This window comes from Nicotiana attenuata, unplaced genomic scaffold, assembly GCF_001879085.1.
Source record: "Nicotiana attenuata strain UT unplaced genomic scaffold, NIATTr2, whole genome shotgun sequence".
In the NCBI taxonomy this organism is placed as follows: Eukaryota; Viridiplantae; Streptophyta; class Magnoliopsida; order Solanales; family Solanaceae; genus Nicotiana; species Nicotiana attenuata.
Window position 1 is genome coordinate 20,265 of NW_017675494.1, and position 22,361 is coordinate 42,625.

Below are 22,361 nucleotides of genomic sequence, written 5' to 3' on the forward strand. Positions count from 1 at the left end.
CTGAGCTGAACTGACGGGATATCCTTCCGCAAGGCGACGACAATAGCCCAATCAACTATGCAGGGAGAACATCCTGTACCACATTTGTAGTATCATTTCAATTCCCAATTCCCAGTTTATAATAAGTGCTTCGCGTCGCATAAGATTGAGTAGGACAGAAACAAAGGATTAAGCCTCAAAGGAATCAACCGCACGATGAGGAATCAAGAAGGGAAGTGCTCCTAACAGTCCTGTAGCCTCTCGAAGATAAGTACAGACGTCTTCGTGCCGATCCGCAAGACTTTACTAGACTCGCTCATGACTCGTGAGACCTAAGGGAACCTAGTGCTCTGATACCATGTTGCCACTACCCAAAATCCACTAACGGTCGTGATGGCGCCGGACACCACTGTCAAGCAAGCCAACACCCATAAGTTAATTAAACTCCCATTTTAGTATTTATTGAAATCATTTCTTTTATACATCAAACAATAAATAATGAAATTCTCTAAGTAAATAATGATATATTTAACAAACTTAATATTAAATAATCCCATTATTATCCCAGAACCCGGTGTCACAAGTGCACGAGCAATTTCTAGGAAACAATATAATACAATAATCGTCCAAAATACAAATTGGACAATACAGTACTCTGAAGGAGACTCTGCTGGATGCGGGTCGTCTCGAGAGGTGCAGCTCACCTATGTCTCCGTATTGAACATGCCGGTACGCCTAACTAGGCCACTAGTCATACATGTGCATGTGCAACAAAAAATGCACAGCAAGTGTAGCATGAGTACGAAAACAACGTGTACCCAGTAAGAATCCCATCTAATCTCGAAGAAGTAGTGAGGAGAGGCCGACTTCGACACTTACTAGTGGTCCAATAATATACCGATAATATCGTAAATCGAGGATTTATATAAAAACAGTTGTAACTCAATAACATGAAGCAAATAAACAATTCTTTTACTACTAGGAAATTCCAAATTTATTTTCATCATTTATACATTTACCTCAAGCCAGGGAAGCAATATCATCATTTATAACATTGCAAGTCAAGTAATGAAAGCATGCACAAATCATGCCAAGGTCGTACGGCCCGATCCAACAATATTTAAACTGTGCACTGCCAGAGGGTCGAATGGCGCGAACCATGGATGCATCTATTTAATCTACCGAGGCGTTCGGCCCGTTCCACAATAGATAAACACATTCAAGTAGTCAATCAAGAATTCATCAAGGAGCAGTTATCCAAGAAAAGGCAATTTCTCTTTTAAAAGTCAAGAAAATGATTTCTAGCCTTTTAGGAATTTATTTACACGTTCGATATGTTTTAAGCATTTTAAATTGACAACAAGATTTCAAATATTACAAGTAGAGCATGCTTTTTGGTCCTACTCTATCCGAACTTAAGCGTAATAGTAGCTACGCACGTACTCTCGTCACCTCATGCATACGTAGCCCCCACAAATAGAAGCACATAACAAATTATTTTACCTATGGGGTTAATTCCCTCGTACAAGGTTAGAGAGGAGACTCACCTCGCTCCGAAGTTCCATAACCGTCTTCCAAGCCCTTCCGACGACTCAAACCGATGCACAACGCTCCAAAACTAGCCAATAATTATGCAAACCCATTAATATACGCTCGAATACTCGTTATAATCTAATTTATAACAATTTCTAACCCTGAACGAAAAGTCGATAAAAATCACCCTCGGGCCCACGTGCCCGGGTTCCGAAATTTTTCGAAGATAAAGTTTACCCATAACCTCATGAACTCAAGTATATAATTTACTCTCAATTTCATGTCCAAAATCATGGTCAAAAATTCAAGAATACCAAATTCCTAGGTTTTCCTCAAAATTCCCAAATTTCCATAATTTGATCCGTATCTAAATCATGTATTTAACTTGTAATGAGTGGGAACAACTTACCTTGTGATACTTGAAGAATATCTCCCCTTGAATCTCTCCAAAATAACCCACACCAAATGAAAATGGGAGAAAAATGGCCAATCTCCCGTTTATAAAACCTCTCACTGCCCCAGCGACTTCCACACCCACGGCTCCCTGGCTGCATCCGTGCTTCCGCTTCTGCCAATTCCTCTACCGCATCTGCGACTCTTTCCGCTTCTGCGGCAACTAGCACCGTACCTGCGCCATCGTAGGTGCACAAATATTTCTGCTTCTGCGGATTCTCAGCGGCCTGGCACCTTCCATTTCTGCGAGCTATCTCCTGCACTTGCGGGCTCGCACTTGCGGCCTTCCTCACGCAGGTGCGATTACACCAGGTGCACTTCATCTCTTCCTCAACTCTAAATTTCAATTCGTTAATCACCTGGAATCCACCCGAGGCCCCCGGGACCCCATCCAATCACACCAACCAATCCCAAAACTTAATGCGGACCTGCTCGAGGCCTCAAATCTTATCAAACAACACTTAAACCATGAATCGCCCTCTAATTCAAGCTTAATGAACTTTAGAATTTCAAACTTCTTCATTCGATGCCGAAACCTATCAAATCACCTCCGATTGACATCAAATTTTGCACATAATTCATATTCGACATTACAGACCTACTCCAACTTCCCAAATTGGCATCCAACTCTGACATCAAAAAGTCCACTTCCAGTCAAACTTCTCAAAAACCTTCAAATTTCTAACTTTCTCCAAATGACTCCAAAATCACCTACGGACCTCCAAATCCACTTCCGGTCGCGCTCCCAATACTAGAATTACCATACGGAGCTATTCCCAGACTCGGAATCCCAAATAGACATCGATAACACTGAAATGCACTTCAACCCAAACTTATGAAATTCTTCCAAAATGCTAACTTACACAATAGGCGCCGAAACGCTCTCGGGTCGTCCAAAACCCGATCCGGACATATGCCCAAGTCTAAAATCATCATTGAACCTGCTGGAACCTTCAAATCCTGATTCCGAGCTTGTTTACTCAAAAATCCAATCTTGGTCAATCTTCCAACTTAAAGCTTTCGAAATGAGAATTTTCTTTCCAAATCAATTCCAAACTTCCTGACATTCAATTCCGACCATGCGTACAAGTTATTATACCTAAAGTGAAGCTGCTGATGGCCTCAAACTGTTGAACGACGTGCTAGAGCTCAAAACAACCGGTCAGGTTGTTACAAGTATGGTGGACTTTGACGTGATATTAGGCATGATTGGTTTTTGCCCTATCATGCTGTTCTGGATTATCACGCCAAGACCATGATATTGGATGTGCCAGGGTTGTCGTGGTTTGAGTGGAGGGGTACATTGGATTATATTCCTAGAAAGGCTGTGTCCTTTGTAAAGGCACAACGAGTGGTTGAGAAGGGGTGTTAAACATATCTATCCTTTGTAAGGGATATTAGTGCTGGTACTTCTACCATTGAGTCGGTTTTGGTAGTAAGGGATTTCTCATATGTGTTTCCAGCAGACCCACAGGGTATGCCGCCTGATAGGGATATTGATTTTGTTATTAAACAACTAGAAAACTTTTTCTCTCAATTGTCGGCAATCCTCTGTCCTGTGGCCATGAGTGCCATGATACTTACACATCAAGTTAGGATCTCTCTGGGTAGGGTCGGACTGCAATGATCGAGGCCACTCCGTTTCCTTGATGCGTAAGATGGCTAATACCATGATTCCATCATCAACGTTGAAGTTATATTCTGACAATCTCGATGCTTCTCTATCCCCAAGCGGCCTATCAAAACTATCTTTGCTCATCAGACCTCGGTTATTGGGCCCTCGATCGCTTCTCTTTTCGTTCCTTGTGGGGTTATGACCGGACCCGTTTCCCCTTTTGATCTGCATTGTATGGTTGATACCGATCTCGGACCGGCCTTGATTCATGGTCGAGGACTCTTTTCGACCTGTCATCGGCTCTGATGGGATAAATTGAACCAGAAAGGACTCCGAGTTGGTCATCCTCGACTCTGATTTTTAACTGGTATTTGTTGTGGATGTTGGTCTAAGTTACCGTCGGGTACTCTACCAAATTTTGTTTCAGATGTTGTGAAGCCAAGGAGCTTCGGGGGTAAAGTCCTAGAGTGAATTCCTAAACGGCCCAATCATCTGCAACCGGCGGCAGGTCCATCCGTTCCATTTGAAACCTTGACACGAACTCCCTGAGCATTTCGTAGTCTCTTTGCTTAACCTTGAAAAGGTCCAATTTTATGGTCTCAACCTTGATGGCTTGGCATGAGCCTTCACAAAAGCTTGTGCAAGCACAGCAAACGAGTCAATGGAATTCGGGGGTAAGTTATGATGCCATATCAATGCTCCTTTTGACAGAGTTTCCCCTAACTTCTTCAGCAAAACTGGCTCGATTTCGTCATCTTCCAAGTCGTTCCCCTTGATGGTACATGTGTAGGAGGTCACATGTTTGTTTGGATCCGTGGTTCCGTTGTATTTGGAATATCGGGCATACGAAACCTCTTCGGGATCGGATTTGGGGCAGCGCTCGGAGGGAACGACTTTTGGATGAACTTCTTAGAATCTGGTCCTTTCAATATTGGGGGTGCTCCATGGATATGATCGACCCTTGAATTATATGTCTCCACCTTTTTGTCGTTGGCCTCAATTTTCTTCACACCTAATTCGACCTGTTTCACCAATTCGTCTAGCATTTTTTATTATCTCGGGGTTAGCCCTGGGCTTAGCTCCACCCAACCTCTCGATGGTTTGTTCGTTTCTTTGGGTGTTCTCCCAGGACCGATCAGGCTCAACCCTGCCAGGGACGTGGCCTTGATTCTGTAGCAGCTCTATCGCCGCGTGTTGAGCCTTCAACATTTCGAATATTAGTCGCATGCTTATCCATCACCTTTGCCCTCGGGCATTTCTCGAACTGTTGGTCAGGGACCTCTGTGAATGGTGTTGTCAAAGTCACCTGGTAGGTTGACGTCGATAGCAACTTGTAAATTGGCATCAATCGGATCGGCAACCGGGACCTTGTTGGGATCAGCAGGGGGCATCTCATTGCTAGGCACCAGATTGTTGTTCTCGCCATGATAGCCAGAATTAGCTTCAACGTTCGAGTGAGCAGACTGAGAATTCTACATTTTTAAGCTGACATGAAATTGAGACCTTAAAGAACAAGTGTAAAATAGAGTGTGTTATGGAGATTTGTATCAAACCACCTTTATTATCCTAAGCCTCATGGCGGGTGCCAAACTGTTTACCCTTAAAACGGATAACGATTGAATTTATATGCGGTTTTGAGGATATGTGGATTGATTCAACATAAATAATCAAGAATGTCAAATAAACGAGTTAAATATAAAATAAATAACCAAATCAATTGTGATGTCGCATCCGGGATCGGATTTGCACTGAATAGTAATTTCGCCCTCGATCAGACTCTTGGTTCAAAGCCAAATGTATATGAAGAACAACAATAAATTAAGAACTACTCAATCACTAGAAAGCAGAGAAATAATTATGTATTTCCTTGATACGTGTGTTACCATGTGTCCTATCAAAGAAAAAACCTCCCCTTTATATAGTATGAGAGTTTTACCCCTACTACAAGTCTAAAAAAGGTAAAAATCCTCCTTTCTCGTTAATTACTGATATATAACTACCATCGAGCGAGATCCACGCCGTGATATTAGGTTGGTTCCAGATATTATGGCCCTCTATCCGTCACCTATAACCATTCATGCACTTCCTGAAGTCGCAGAACCCATCCCAGGTTCGGGGTGCATCGTTTTATCAAGTCGGATGGCGAGTATTCCGTTCGGGCCTCGGTACATGAAGTTGTCAACTTTGATTTCGATCGTGTGTATTCATATCCTTGCTTCGTTTGACCCGCCGAGAAATCGGGGTGTATGTTATCCCCGGTTTTACCCGTATACAACTTCATTATTTATTTTATGGATCATGAACAAAGCAAAATGATATAACTGAACGAGGTGTTGTAATTCAGGTTTACATAGCATAACTCTTCATATAGAACAAAAATAAGACTAGGGTAAATGAACACATGCTGTTATCCCATTGCTTGATTAAAAGGAATCAGTTACATTAACATAAGAAGTACTTTTTCGCAGCGGAAGTTCAAACCAAAATCGAGAATTTTCCCTAAGTCCACTTCGTCTCTCTCGGAGACGGAGTTTGTTCTTCCTGAACTAAATATCTTAATTAATTTATTTGTATTTTTACGGAAGGACAGAAAATGATAATATTTTCTATTCAAAAGAAGTTATATAAAGATGTCTACACGTTTTTCTCTTTTGAAGAGGAGAAGTGGTAGTTATTTTCGAGAAAAACCAACTCCTCCACTTTTCCATGTTCTTTATATTTTTGCTGTAATTTCTCTACAGATTGAAGGAACACGCGATAATCTAAACACATTAGATAACACGTAAATTGTAAAACGAGAACTTACTTGTTCTTCGTAAAGCAGAAATGAAAACGGATTGACCCGCGACTGGAATTACTGGTCGGCGGTGGTTGTCACGGTGTGTTGGAGAAACCCCCAATTCCACAGTCTAAACCCTTGTTTGGATTGAGAGAGAGAAAGAACGCATGGAAAAATACTACTTGGAGTCTTATTTTAGTGTACACACTGAGTGTACTTATATAGGGAATACTAGAGTTAACTAATAACCCTATTGGCCCTTAGAGCACCCCTTATGGGTAATCCAATATTTCCTACATCTCCCACTCACACATAATGGGAGTGCTCATCTAGCCTAGGAAACATATTCTTAACTCATCTCCTCAATCATTCACACAGGGAAGTAGACCGTGCGACCAACATACTGTGAAAGCTAAGTGCTATACATCTGTTAGGAGTATATAGCCTCTCGTCGAGCACAAACCTGCAAGTAGATCATAAAGCATACAATACCCTAGATCATATAAATCACATTTGATATAGTCTCAAAATATCATACATCATTATTTCTTGTATTCACAATCATAACTCATAAGTTATAATTGGTGCACCAGTGGATACAAATAAATGAGATTCCATCAATGATCTTCCTCTTCTCACGATCCCCTTAACATTAGTATGACAACTTTTCTAGATATGCTCCGCTTGACCGAATATGTGTGCATGGTCTTTTGGAAACACACTAAGATAGCTAACATCACATTAAGTCTCAAGTATCTCATCGGAGTCTCTAAGGATACAAAATCTTGAGCTATCATAAAAGCTCTGGGTCTCACACAACAATAAGTTGAGAATGGACTTATGTTAACCCAATTGGTCGACATTAGCACACATGGTATGAAACATGTGCTACACCATTTTCTTCATTTTTCCAAGGAGCGTATGTCTTTATCTCATAAAGAATGTTGTACAGATGATATTTAGACATCATAAGTATCTAAATATGAGTTCTTTGATCTACAATATCATTCCTAACTCACATCTGGCTCACAAAGTAGACTAGGTGAACGTTTTTCACTGTAATGACCTTATGTCATTGTTTAACCAAGATTCTAATTTTAAGCTAATAGCTCTCAAATTATCCTTATGATAATTTTGCTTAAAACCATGTCTCATCTCCTCACATCATTAAGATAAGGAGGCAGTTGCCTATGTGAGAAGGCCAACCTCTTCTCTACCCAACATACTTATAAAAAAAATAAAGAATGCACATAACATTCAACGAAAAAAATATGTACGTATGTAAATCAACTTTATTGATAATCAAAGAACATCAGTTTGTGAACACGGGAAAATAAGTAACTAAATAAAGTATCTCAAAGTCTATGCAAGCCTTGAGACCTAGTGTGTCTCACAGATGCATCTGTAGACAAAGGCTTGGTCAATGGATCTGCTAACATATCTTTTGTAGACACATACTTCACATTCACTACTTTGCGTCTAACCATGTCTCTTGCATAGTTATACTTGAAATCTATATGTTTGGTTTTACAATGAAACTTAGGGTCCTTGGTGGAGGATATTACAGCCTCACTGTATAGTAGACTAATACTGGTTCAGTATTTTCAGCGATATCGAACAAGTGCTCCAAGAACTTTTTCAACCAAACAGCTTCTTGTGCTGTTGATGGGAGAGCCACGTATTCTGCTTCCATCGTAGATAGTGATACAGATGATTGTTTCTTACTACTCTATGATATGGCCCCATCACTGAGTAAGAAAACATATCTCGAGGTAAACTTCCTCTCGTCTAGATCTCCTCCATGATCAGCATCAATGTATCCAACTAATTGCAGATCCTTGCCGCCTTGATAACAAAGGGCATAATCAGCAGTTCCCTTCAGATATCTCATGATCCTCTTTACTGCTTGCCAATGTGCTAAACTTGGGTCGGTTTGATATCTACTTACCAAGCCAACTTCTTGACATATACCAGGTCTAGTGCACACCATAATGTACATTAGACTTTCGACTACGCTCCTATAAGGAACTTGGCTCATTCTGTCTGTCTCTTCAGGAGTCTTAGGACACATCTGACTTTCCAAGGTATGGCCTTTACTGATAGGAGTTTCAACTGGGCTGTTATTTTGCATATTGAATCGTTTAAGAACTTTTCTAGTGTAATTCTCTTGTGAAAGATACAATAGTTTCTTTGGACGATCTCTTGAAATCTGAAATCCAAGAATATATGCAGCTTCACCCATATCTTTCATCTCAAATTGAGATGATAACCATGACTTTATCTCGGTTATAAACTCCTTATCATATCCAGCTATAAGTATGTCATCTACATACAATGTTAAAATTACAAGCTTGTTTCTTGATCTCTTGGTATAAACGCAGTGGTCTGCATCCATCATGGTAAAACCATTGGATACAAGAACATTCTGAAAGAGTAGATACCACTGCCTTGAAGATTTTTTCAGGCCATAAATGGACTTCAAAAGTCTACAAACATTTTGTTTGTGGCCCTTTTCAATGAAACACTCAGGTTGTTCCATATAGATTTCGTCATCTAGTTCTCCATTGAGAAAGGCAGTCTTTACATCCATCTGATGTAATTCAAGATCCAAGTTTGCAACAATTGCTAGAACCAGGCGAACCGAGGTAAATCGTACAGCAGGCGAGAAAGTCTCTTTGGAGTCTATTCCTTTCTGTTGTGTATACCCTTTCGCCACTAGTCGAGCTTTATATCTCTTAACTGTGCCATCACCCTTGAGCTTAATTTTGAGAACCCATTTGTTACCAATTGCTTTGCGTCCTTCAGGGAGGTCAACTAGTTCCCAAACTTTATTGAATCTCATAGACTCCAATTCATCTTCTATTGCTTTTTTCCATTTATCCTTAGAAGGGTATGAGAGAGCCTCTTTTACATTTTTAGGCTCATTTTCTTCTTGTAGGAGCATCATAAATAGTTCTCCACCTTCAACATCAAATCGTGGCGGGAAATCTTTTTATGAGAACCACGTCTTACTTGTGATTCATCATTGTTCCCATTTGGATCAATGTTGCTCCCACTCGGATCAAGATCATTCATCTTGCCCCCAATTGGAACAAGATCTGTGACCATCTCGCTCCCACTTGGAACAAGAACTATTTGGTCACTTCCACTAAAAGTAGAATGATTACTCTCATTTGCATCTGATGATGAAAGAGGTCTTTGATGAGAAACACTGCTAAAATTCTCCCACTCGAATTAAGTAATCCTTGTACTTCTTGATCCATTATCTCAAAAAAGGTTAGGTCTTGACCTACCTCTCCTTTTTGGGAACTCATCCTCTAAGAATGTGACATCACGTGATTCAAACTCAGTTACACTCCCACTGTCTTACTGACCTATAAACACATAACCTTTTGAGGTTTCAGAGTATCTTATAAAGATGCCTTTCTTTCCCCTCGGGCCCAATTTGCCATATTTGTGAGAGGAATCATGTGTATAGGCAGCACAACCCCAAGGTCTTAATACACTTAGGTCAGGTTGTCTTCCAGTCCATAAATCATACGGAGTTGTAGTAACTTATTTTGTAGGCACTCAGTTAAGCACAAAGGTGGCAGTAAGCAACGCATCACCCCAGTAACTTATTGGGAGGTTAGCTTGTGCCATCATTGACCTAACCATTTCTAGGAGTGTTCTATTTCTTCTTTTTGCAACACCATTTTGTTGTGGATTATTTGGGATATTCAACTGATGAATTATTCCCTTTTCATCATATAAATTATTAAAATGGGTTGATAAGTCTTCACGACCACGGTCAGTTCGAAGAGCTTTTATCTTCTTGTCTAATTGATTTTCCACTAAGCTCATATATCGTTTGAAGCAACTGATTGCTTCTGATTTGTGGGAAATCAAATAGATATAACTGAAACAGGTAATGTCATTAATAAATGTGATGAAATAACTTGCTCCATGCCTAGCCCTACCATTCATAGGCCCACATATGTCCAAATGGACTAATTGCAAAAGATATTCGGCTCTAGTTGCCTGACCAAAAGGTTTTCTTGCAGATTTTCCAGCTAGACAATTTTCACATGTGGACAATTCCACATGTTCAATGCTGAAAAGAAAACCTTGTTTTGCAAACCTTTGCATTCTTTGTTGGCAAATATGACCAAGTCTAGCATGCCATATGTTTACATCACTATCATATCTATGTGAAGAAACAAACATTGAAAAACTAGCATTATTATTAAATGAATCACAATCCAAATTCAAAATAATTAAACCTCCGGTCACATGACCAAAACCAAATAAAGTTGAACCAATAGTCAACTTGGCAAAATTGCCATGACAAAACAAGTCAAATCCTAGCTTAAGCAAAATTGAAACTGAAATAACATTCCAGGGAATTGTTGGTACAAAGAGAACATCTTGTAGTATTAGGTGTCAACCACCACACAGGACTAACTTGCATGTACCGATCCCTTCAACAACAACTTTATTGTCATTGCCCACATATTCAACTTTGCTCCACGTGGAACTCGTCGAAATTCAACAAAGGCGCTGCGTCCCCTGGCTATGTGGTCCATTGCACCTGAGTCTACAATCCACAAAGGATTAGATTCAGTTAGAAAAACAGAACTAGAAACACAAAGTTCACTAATTCGAGCATCATGAAATACCTTTCTAGGTGGCTCAAAGCAATCTCTGGCATAGTGACCCTTTTTGTCAGAATTATAGTATTTCATTTTAGTAACTTTGACACATTTGGGACGTCTGTTCTTGCCTTTTTCAGTCTTCGCCCTTTTTGCATGCTGAGCTGGCTGAGCTTGAGGTGGCCCTCTCTTCTTTCCCTAGTTCCTATTTTTGAATCACCACTGATTTTGGAGGTTGTTACCATGTGCAACTCAGCTATTGGCTTTGTAGCCTCAAGTCATTCCTCCTCTAACTCAAGATGCCTCCGGACATCTTACAGAATTGTGATTCGCTCATTATGGGTCAAATGCATTTTCATATGATCCCAAGAACTAGGTAAAGAGCGTATGATAGCTTGGATTTGTTTTTCATCAGTCAACACATGGCCTACATCTTTTAACTCCCCAATTATATTTGTCATTTGCCATAAATGTGTTTTCATTGAATGTTCTGGGCGTTCCTTATATGAGTCAAATTTGATCGTTAAGGATCGCGGCCTTGCAATGAAACAGGTACCAAACCTTTTCCTCAAAGAATTCCAAAGATCCATAGCTCTTTGGTGATCCTTAAACTCCGTTAGAATGTCGTCATCTAAGGTGCTCAACAACGTGATGCGAATAATGGAGTTCTTTTTCTTCCAACTGCCATAGGCTTCACGCTCACGCCTATGCTGAGCAGTGTTGCCTTCCTCAGGCTCATTCATGACATTGTTATGGCCTCCAGAGCCTCTTGCTCCTCTAGCACATACTGGACTTTCAAGCTCCAGGTTTCATAGTTGTCACCATTGAGTTTCAACCATTTGTTAAGCTCAGCAACAATATTTTTCGAAGCAGTAGTCATTCTTTAACAAATAAAAAAATATTATGAGGATAAAAAAAATACGCAAGGCCCAATTTTCAACATACATACATATTATGAAACTAAGAATTAATTGATTAAGTTAATAAACACATATATTAATTATCACTATGTTCCCAATCATCGTCCAAGAATTACAATATTATAAAAATTAACCTATTCAATTATCTAGCAAAGTGTCTTAATCATGTTTAAGACAACATAATTATCTTCAAGATTTTATAATCCCATGTGGATCATAAGTTATGAAATAACTTATGTTAACATGCAAATAAAATTAATGTCAAACTAATTAACATTTATTACATGCTATACAAATTAACATAAAATTTACCTTAATGTTAAACTAATTAACATTTCAAGCATGTCAAACAAATTAACAAATAAATTTAATGTTAAATACATTAACATTTCTAGCATGTTAAACAAATTAACAAATAAATTAATGTTAAACTAATTAACATTTCAAGCAATTGGGATAATAAAACAATTATAGATTTCATAAAAGAATATAAATACTAAATTTATATTCTAAAAATTAAGTCTATAAATTTTTGAAAGTTGGGATTTATTAAATTAAACAGAACTAAATTTAATTTTTATTTAGGCCATTAGCCCAAAAATTAAATTAAATAGGACATATGAAAGTGGACCTTTAACCCTTGACGTAAATCTGCCATCATAGAAAGAGGCCCAGGAAGCCTCTTAAGCCCAATTCAATAGTTCTTGAATTAACCCAATAAGAAAACAGCCCAAAGTTTTGTAGCCCTACATATTTCTTTTTAATAAGACTATTAATGTGAAAGGAAATTGATATCGTACTTTATTAGGATTATTATGAACAAAACAGCTGTAGGGGTTATGAGCCCGTTTGGATTGACTTGTTTTAAGTGCTTTTAAGCTAAAATTTTGTAGCATTTGAATAAAGTAAAAAAGTGCTTTTAAGCACTTGTTTTTAAGCTAAAATGACAAAAATAAGCCAAAAGCCAAAAGTTAGAATTCCTAACTTATGGCTTAAAAGCTATTTTGGCTTAAAAATCACTTAAAACAAGCCCATCCAACGGGCTCTATATCAAACCCAACTGGCAAATTACAAGGAGGATATTTCAGAATTGAAATTAATTAAAGAAATTAAACCCAAATTCTCATTAAAGGCCAAAAAGAAACGATCACAAAGATTTTATTGTAAGAACATTGTGATGGAGCATAACCAAAACCATCCAACCAACCCAAGAGGTATCATCATAGGGATATGGATAAGGAATGAAATAAGAGTAAAATAAGAAAGGGCCTAAATAATTCAAGAAGAAACAAGACATGGAATTTTTTTTTAGAGGAATTCAGTTGATGAATAAAAAAGAAAGGTAAAAATATGAAGAAGAAAGATGCAAAAATAGGAATGAAGCCTATAATATAAAGAAAATAAGGAGAGAAAAAAATACTAGAAACTTTTAAAAAGAGTGAGGCTAATTAGCCATTACACATATGGTCAGGTGGGGCCTTTTTGATAGCATATTTCAGCAGTCATGTTCCTCTTTGTGAGTTATTTCACATATTGTATATGCCAGATAATCAATGATGTTTGGCTATAATTCGACGATATAGTACATGACTTACCTTATATTTTGGTCTTCTAGTGATAAATTGTGTACAATTTGAATTTAATTAAGTTGATTTTATGTGTAGGACCATTTGATCACAAAGTGAAATAAAAGTTACACACAATGATATTGAAAATACAAAAATAGAGCACGAAAGTGGAATCAACACAAGGCACGGAGGAGACCAGGCCCCAGGACGCGCCCCACTTTGCCTATGGCGAGCTCAAGATTGCGCCTCACCTGGCCTTGCGAGGTTGTTTCCTCACCTCTCACCAGGACTCGTGAGGTTGGCACCTTGTCTTAAGTGGTGCCTCGCGCCCATGCCCCTGCCTAATAGAAGATTGTTTTCATGTTGATTTTGGACTTGGAGACTTGGGCCCTAACCTATAAATACCCCCAAGCATTTCTAAGAAGGGGGTGGACATTATTATGAAGGCAAGAAGGGCTAAGAAACATACATGGAACACAGAATCATCTCATCTTCCCTCCTTAATTTAGTATTTGTAGTTTTTTATTGTTGAAAAAATAATTTGATTGTTCCTATGATCATGAGTAGCTGAAACCCCTTTTGTTTGGGGTTGTGGGTCGTTCTTGAATATTGATGTTTGACGGTTGTTAAGATTACTTGATTTAATCATATTAATTTGTCAATATTGTGCTGAATTATTTTACTGCATGACTAACAGTAGAATATGATCTACGAATTTATACTTGTACTCGAAAATGAAAACTATAGATTGCATATAGGATTGAATAAACTAAGTTCTTAAATTCGGGCAACGGAGAATATATTTGCGGTTAGGATAGACATATTCTAATTGCCATACTAAGCCAGCGAGGCATAGAAAAAACCTCGCAAGAAAACTTAACCCTGCTAATCGACAAATCAGATAGATTAAGTAGTTAAATCCACTGAAAAACTTAATAGGATAGATAATAATCCCATAACCCCAGAATATCCCTATCTTATCGAATTCTCTCCTAAGTTGTTCGTGCTTTTTACGTGCATTCTTGTGTCCTTGCTTGCTTGTTAGTTTTCGCTGTAATTTTAATTGAATAAAATCACAATTATCTTCTGAGAAATCACTTGAGCAAATAACTCGTAACAAGTTTAGCTTAGGCAATCGTTGATCATAAGTCCTCACAGAAACAATACATTTTTTATTACTTTATTAATTGTTGACCGTGTATATTTGCAAGTATATAGGCCCCAACAAGTTTTTGGTGTCGTTGTTGGGAAATTAGATTAGCTATTTTCTTGAATAAGATTTTATTTGTTATTTGTTCGAGTTTTAATTTTTGCACTCTTTCTACTTCAATATGTGTTCACGTTAAATGCTACAAAGAAGCGAAAGATTGAACAACCTTCCTTCTTATGATCCTGAGCTTGAACCTGAAAAACTCTTCCATAAGGAGGGAGGCCGAAGCGAGAGCTAGAACTGAAGAGTTGGGTATCTTAGTCCAGCCACAATCAATAGAGATGGTAGAAAACGATGAGTGATTGGTGATAGAGGATGCAAGGTCTAATCTTGCAAACATGATGCAGTTGTTCGTAAATCCTGACATAATTGGTCACTTTGAGCTTATGCAGTACATGGTGCACCTGATTCAGTCAACAGGTAAATTTGTAGGCCGCTCTCATGAAAATACGTAGAGGCACCTCCAAAGATTTTTGAAAATTACGGATACTTGTAATTTTCCTAATGTTTCAAAGGATTATATCAGACTGACATTGGTCCCCTTTTCTCTATTGGGGGAAGCAAAAGAATTATTGCAAAAGGATCCCACCAACTCAATTCGTACGTGGGATGTTCCAATAGGGAAATTTGATCAAGTTCTTCCTCGCGAAGAAGACTAAGTCACTAAGGAGCCAGATTCTTGGTTTTCAATAAAGGGATGGCGAGTGTCTTCGTCAAGCTTGGAAAAGATACAGGAAGCTACTCACATATTATGTGCATTTTTGTCAGATTGATGAGGTGTTGGGTCACACATCTGTTGATGGGGAGGAGTCCTCAAAGATGAATCTCGACTCAGCCTGGAGAGGGATTTGCATGGCGAAGCCTTATAGTGAAATAAATGTTGTCTTGAATAACTTCACCGCGAACGATCATAAATGGCAAGGTGATAGAGAACTACGAAGAACAATTAAATAAAGGGTAGCAGGTGCCACTAGATTTGGATGAGCTTATAACTATGAGGGCAAATATGGCTAAGTTGACAAATCAGGTGATTAAGCTGACCATGGGACAGGAGCATCAGATGCAACATGTACAATAGACGTCCATATGTTGTGAGATATGAGGGGAGGGCCACACGGGTAACTATTATCCATTGAATCCTGAATCGATCTACTATGTGGGGCAACAAAGCATGGGTCCGGTGAACCAGAATGCGCAATATGGGAATACTTATAATCCAAATTGAAGAAACTATCCCAACTTCTCATGAGGTGGTAATCTGAATAGTAACCGACCTCAAGGAAATTATAACCTACAATAGATTCCACCATAATATTCAGATGAGACTATGAATGATTATTGTTACACCTTCTTTTTTCCGAGGGGGATAGAGGAGTTTTTTCAATTAAAGTGACATTAATCGAAATGAGATTATTTATTTAATTTCAGAGTCGTCACTTGAGATAATTATATGGTGTCCCAAGTCACCGGTTTATTTTAAAATCCCAAATCGAGAAAATTTAACTCTCTTTATGGTCCGCGAACACAGAAGACCGGGTAAGAAATTCTGTTAACCCGGGAGAAGGTGTGAGGCACTCCTGAGTTCCGTAGTTTTAGCACGGTTACTCAACTATTAATAATTGGCCTAATTATCTTATTTATTGCATGTTTTAAACATATTGTGCATTTTTAATTTTATAACCGCTTTTATTTATTTATGGAGTTTGTTTGAACAAGTCGCAATTCTCGCGCACTCGATTGTTTGTGTACACATTGCGAATCACGTCACGGGAACCGTACCCATGATCTACAACATGCTTATTTTATTATTGTTCGAAGTTGTGGTCGGGTCACATGAAATGTGCACCCGAATTGAGATTTACGTATCATGATCATGCCACGGGAACCGTACCCATGACCACGATGATTTATTTACGCGCCTAAAGTACACTACGATGTTCATAAGAATTATTTTTCTAAGGTTTGAGATTGTTTGTCAAACTCCAAAGTAATGGAATTTACTGTGAAAGGAACAAGGTGGATTAGTTATGGAAAGATGAACTAGTTTATAAATTTTATCATTATGGGCCTAGCAGAATTTCATTATTTATCCCAATAACTTCTTAAAACCCACACATCATATACAATAATGGCCAGAGAACAACTTGATTCTTTCTGTCACCAAATTACCAAGCAACATCGAATAGAACCCAACACTTAAATCCCAAAATTACTTTTAAAAGTTGCTACTAATACCATTCAATTAGTCAATCTTCCCTATCTGTTTTTCATTAAACCAAACTTAAATCTCATGGCCAACTCAAATACATTACTGCTTCAATTAAGCTTAAACTGTGGAAGTCATGTTTTCAATTTCAAAACTTGATGGCACTTGAAATCATATACACAATTAACAACATGTCTAAACACTAAAAAAGCAAATAACAGGGTAAATAAAACAAACAAAAGAGAGAAAAGAAATCTCACTTTGAGCGCCACTTTTTCCACTTTAAAATGTTCATTTCAGAATGTTATCTCACAAACTAAATAGAAAGAATGGAGAAAACTTTAAGTCCCAAAGCTTTACCAATTTGTTTTAAGGCCAACTATAGATATGTAGCTCCATAATCTTTTTATTCATAACACGCACCAGACATTCAGCAACAAGTTTGAAGCGATTCAACTTAAATCTTCAGATTTAAACATTTAACAAAGAAATTAAATGAAGAAGATCTAGTAGCCAATCACAATGAATACGCCAAAATTAGACATGGATTCAACAGACAATTCAGGCCTTCATTCATACAATTAATGGAAGATTACAAGTGAGCTTGGAACTGACCTACTTGAGCAGAGAAGACACTAAACAAAGCCAAATAGAAGCTGGAATCAAGCAAGGTCTCGGCAAAAGTAGGCTTAACGACAAAGCAATTTCAATCTCCAACTACATAAAAAACTCAAAAGAACCCCAGAAAACGTGAAGCAAGATCAGTTAGAAGAGAAGCCTTTTTTTGGATCTTTTTCTCTTCTGATTTTCGGAACTTCTGGTGCTCTAGAGCTGGAGCTTTAGGATTTTTGAATTTGAAAGCTCTTTCTATTGTTTTGAGTGTTCTCGTCGGTGAGTGAAAGATGGGTAGGAGCAGAGGGTGTGGCAAGGACGGATGAAGCGGTGTGAGTTTGAGAGATGAGGGAGTCACTAGTTGCTTGTGTCTCTTGCGCCGCTGCTCTGGTTTTTTTTTTTAGAGGAGAGGGGTCTTCTAATTGTTAGCTTGAGAATGAGAGAAGGGTTAGGTTTTTTATAATTAAAGGGGAGGGGGACCGATTGGGCCTGGCAGGCGTGGGCTTGGACGGGTTTTGAGGGAATTGGGCCATGGAAATTGGCCCATGTCCGAATTTAGACCCAAAAATAGTCTTTCTCCCTTTTTCTTTCAATGTTTCTTTTCCCTTTGATTTCGCTTGAACAAATTAATAAAAATCTTAAATTAAAATCTAACTTAAATCTCGTTAGCAAACTAATTCTATTTATCTATTAACAAATACATGGAATAATTTGTTTGAAATTTTTTATGCATTAATGCTAACAATTAAAGAGTAGCTAATTCCTAAAAATAAAAATTAAACATAAGATGGCATGAAATTAAAATGTGACATTTTTTAAGGTTTTTTCTATGATTTTAAGATATTGAAAATGCATAAAATGCAACTAAATAAAGAAAGACTCCCAAAATCCGTTAATATTATTGTTGGTCTATTTTTAGGAGTTATTTTCATGTGGGGCAAAAATTAGGTGCTCACAGCTGCCCCTCTTTGCTCGAAAACATGATGAGTTTTCGGGCAAAGATAAAGTGAGCAAATATGAGCAATTTTTGCCCGTCTGGAACCCCATCGGAAGCATTTTTTGAAAAAGTCTGACTGAACCTTGCTTCAGAGGTTGCCTACATATCCTTGGCAATAAAGGCATCAGGTCAGTGTAGTTCTGGAAGTTTTGGTAGCTGCGACTATCGGAAAACTGTGATTTCACTGCTGTTGCTGCTGTTTACTGCTTGCTGAGCTCCATATTACACCAAAATCAAAATGAAAAGACTAACTAAACCTATCAGCTAGGCGTTACAAGATTCCTATCTATGAGTCTTTTGGAGCTTGATCTTTTTTTTTCCCGATAAACTAACATTTTCATTTATCAAAAATTGTTCTGTACATAGTAGGACCTGCTGACCAGTTCCTTATCTCTTCTTAGACTATACTTGACTCCAACATTTTATAGATGTCTCCCTATATAACTATACTAGTTAAATATATGTATCACATCCTATACATGTGCTCTCTATCCTGAAGCTGAAAGACATGAGTACAAGATTACAATAGTAGCGTAACTATGGATATCTGTTCAAAGCTTCCATGTGTTCCTACCAATTGATGTGTATATGGCTTTTGATATGAACATATGAAGTGATCTCTAGGCATATCTGCTCTGCTGAAGTACTTCCATTTTGAAATCTGATCAGATTTCTATCCCTCCATAAACTGTATATCAGTATGCCAAATACTGTTACAATAATGTTGCCAATCCCTTTCTTCTTCCTAGCATGATAAGCCACCCAATGTAGCTCCTCCTCCCAAGCTTGAATCTATCTTTGAATTCCCATCCAGTTTAGTAATCTCTTCCAAATAGTACTTGTGTATGAACACTCAAAAAATAAATGTTCAAATAGTTCATCTTCCTGACCACAGAATACACACACTTGAACTACTTGAATACCAATTTTCTGCAATCGATCAACTGTTGGTAATCTCCTTTGAATGGCCAGCCACAGATTGAATTTGTGTCTAGGATGTATATGATGATTTAAGATCAGGCTTTTCCAGTATACCTTCTAACCTTAAGGGGTTTGCAAGTTATATAGCTTCTTGATACTGAACTTACTATTTGTGCTCTGTAAGGACTCCAATCTTTCTTGCACATTCCCTTGTAGACTTGGTAGATTCAATATGAACTTCCTTTGCTCAATAATCTTCCTTACTACCCAAGCTGCACTCTTAGGTATAGGCATGGTGTCAATGCTCCTGTTCTCTATGTAATAAGAATGGATCCATCGAATCCATAAACAATCTTTCTTCTTTGTGATCGCCCACAGATGCTTCACTATTGTAGCTTTGTTCCAGTTACAAAGGTTTATCACATTCAAACCTCCCATTGTTTGTGGTAAAAAAACTCTGTCCCATGCTACCAATGCTCTTCTAGATATATCAGCCTGCCCTGTCCATAGGAAAGTTCTACATATTGCCTCTATCATCTTGCTAATCTTCTTTAGTAGTAAAAATACATGAGCCCAATAAGACTGCATCCCAAAAATCACTGCCAATGAGCTGCAATCTTCCAGAATATGACAATAATTTTGAGGTCCAACAACTGATGCTTGTAGTGATCTTTTCAACCAATGGCCAGCACTGTTGATTAGATAGCTTTTTAGGAGCTAATGGAACCCCTAAGTATTCAAATGGTAAGCTTCCTTCATTATATCCCAACTCCTGCAAGATAAGTTCTTTCATCCTCTCATTTATACTTGCAATGTAAACTGAGCTTTTATCAGGATTTGCCTGAAGTCCTAAAGCTCTTGAAAATTTCAGAAATCCATCCTGCTGTAACTTAATTGACTTCAAATCAGCTCTGAAGAACATCAATAGATCATCAGCAAAGCACACATGCATCACTCCTAGTCTTTTACACCTTGGATGAAAATGGAAATCCTTATTTAAAGCCAGTTGACTAAATTCCCTTTGCAAGTACTCCATAACTATTACAAATAAGTAGGATGACATTGGATCTCACTGCCTTATCCCCATTTTACCTTCAAATGGTTTTGTGAGTCCTCCATTTAAGGTCAGAGAGTAGGATACAGTTGTTAGGCACTCCATTATCTAGCAAACAAATCAGTGTGGAAACCCCAATCCTATCAGTATCCTCTTCAAGTAGAACCAATCCAATGTATCATAGGCTTTCCTAAGATCAATCTTGAGAATGCATCTTGCAGATATTCCTTTCCTAGTATAGCCTTTGAACAGTTCATGGGTGAATATGATGTTATCGGTTATATTCCCGCCTTCAGTGAAAGCTGATTGAGAGTCCCCCACCAGATAGTTCATTACTGCTTTTAATCTCCCAGTGATAATCTTTGTGATAATCTTGTCAATAGTTGTGCAACACGCTATTCGCCTAAAGTCCTTAACCTGTGTAGGATTAGGAACTTTAGGAATAAGAGTAATAACAGTGCTATTGATGGCCTTTGGTAGCTTCCCTGTATTAAAAAAATCCAAGACATCAGCAATCACATCTGGTTTGATCACCTCCCATTGCTTTGCGTAGAATTCTACTGGAAAACCATCTACCCCAAGAGCCTTGTCAGTTGACATGCTTTTAATAGCTCCTATTATCTCCTCCTCTGTGACTGCCTTGATCAGCTCCAGTTGTTGTTGCCTTGTTAGACAAGGTCCCTTTTTAATCACCTCAGCATCTGGACAAGGGTGCACTGGTGATGACTCACCCATCAGTTTCTTAAAGAAGTCCAGAAATTGCTCCTCCACCTGTTTAGGATCTTTTAATTTGATACCTGCATAATTTTGAATAGAGAAAATAGCATTAATATTAGTACGCATCTTCTACTGAGCATGGAAGTACTTGGTATTTGCATCTCCATGTTGTATCCAAGTAGCTCTAGACTTCTGCCTCAACACCTGCTCCTCAATGTCACTCCATTTCTCCACTTCTAGCAGAGCTTCCTTTTCTTGTTCTATGCATTCTTTCCTTAAAGGCTGCAAAGACAGTTGATGCTGAACTAATTTGAACTTCTGCTTTGCTTGATTCAGTTTCTGCTGATAAGATGCCATATAGTTGTTCAAGCCTCTCAATGCCTCCTTCAGTCTTCTGAGCTTATTCCATGTGCTTGCCTTCCCAATATCTCTATCATTCTGCACCCATACTTCTTTCACTATCCTTGTAAATTCAGGATGGTGAAGGACATTACGGTACAATCTAAATTGTCTAGGATGCAAGTGTTGTTGAATACCATTCTGGCAGTTCATCAGTATAGGAGAATGATCAGATACACCAGGGTTCAAATATTCTGCCTCAATATGCCCATTTTTCATCATCCAACTGAAATTTCCAAAACCCCAATTTATCTTGATATATACCCTTACATTTTCATCCCTTTTATTGCACCACGTATAATACCATCCTGTGCTTTTCAAGGGAGTGAGCTGCATTTTATCTAAGAACTCCTTAAATCCTTGTACCGCTGCCAGTGTAATAGGAGCTCCAATTCTATCATATGTTTGTAAGACATTATTAAAATCACCACTAATTAGCCAGTCAGTTGTGATATTAGAACCTATACCAATAAGGTTCTTCCGTAGCTGCTGCCTTGAGTTCAATTCATTATAAGCATATACAACAGTGAAGAGCCATTTCTTCTGACTAATATGTTCTTCCTTTTACTTCTTCAGAAAGAGCACCAACTCTTTCTGTTTATAGGGCTTGTTCAGCCCTCTAATATTCCAAGTACTGACTATCATGGAGGTGTAGGGTGGCTCTGTCCACCCTGCCCAGTATCAGTAGAAATACCACCCTGATTCAGAATCTCAAATCTGTTTGTGGTATTAACATGACTAGTAGAACAACTTGGTTCTCCCACAGT

General features: G+C 38.3%; 1 protein-coding gene across 1 annotated transcript; it reads right to left on the reverse strand.

The window, feature by feature from the left end:
• Nucleotides 1-21,324: 21,324 nt before the first annotated feature.
• LOC109220135 lies at nt 21,325-21,930 on the reverse strand. Its single transcript, XM_019384599.1, has one exon. It carries the CDS (start codon nt 21,928-21,930, stop codon nt 21,325-21,327), a length of 606 nt encoding a protein of 201 aa, XP_019240144.1.
• Between the last annotated feature and the right edge of the window lie 431 nt (nt 21,931-22,361).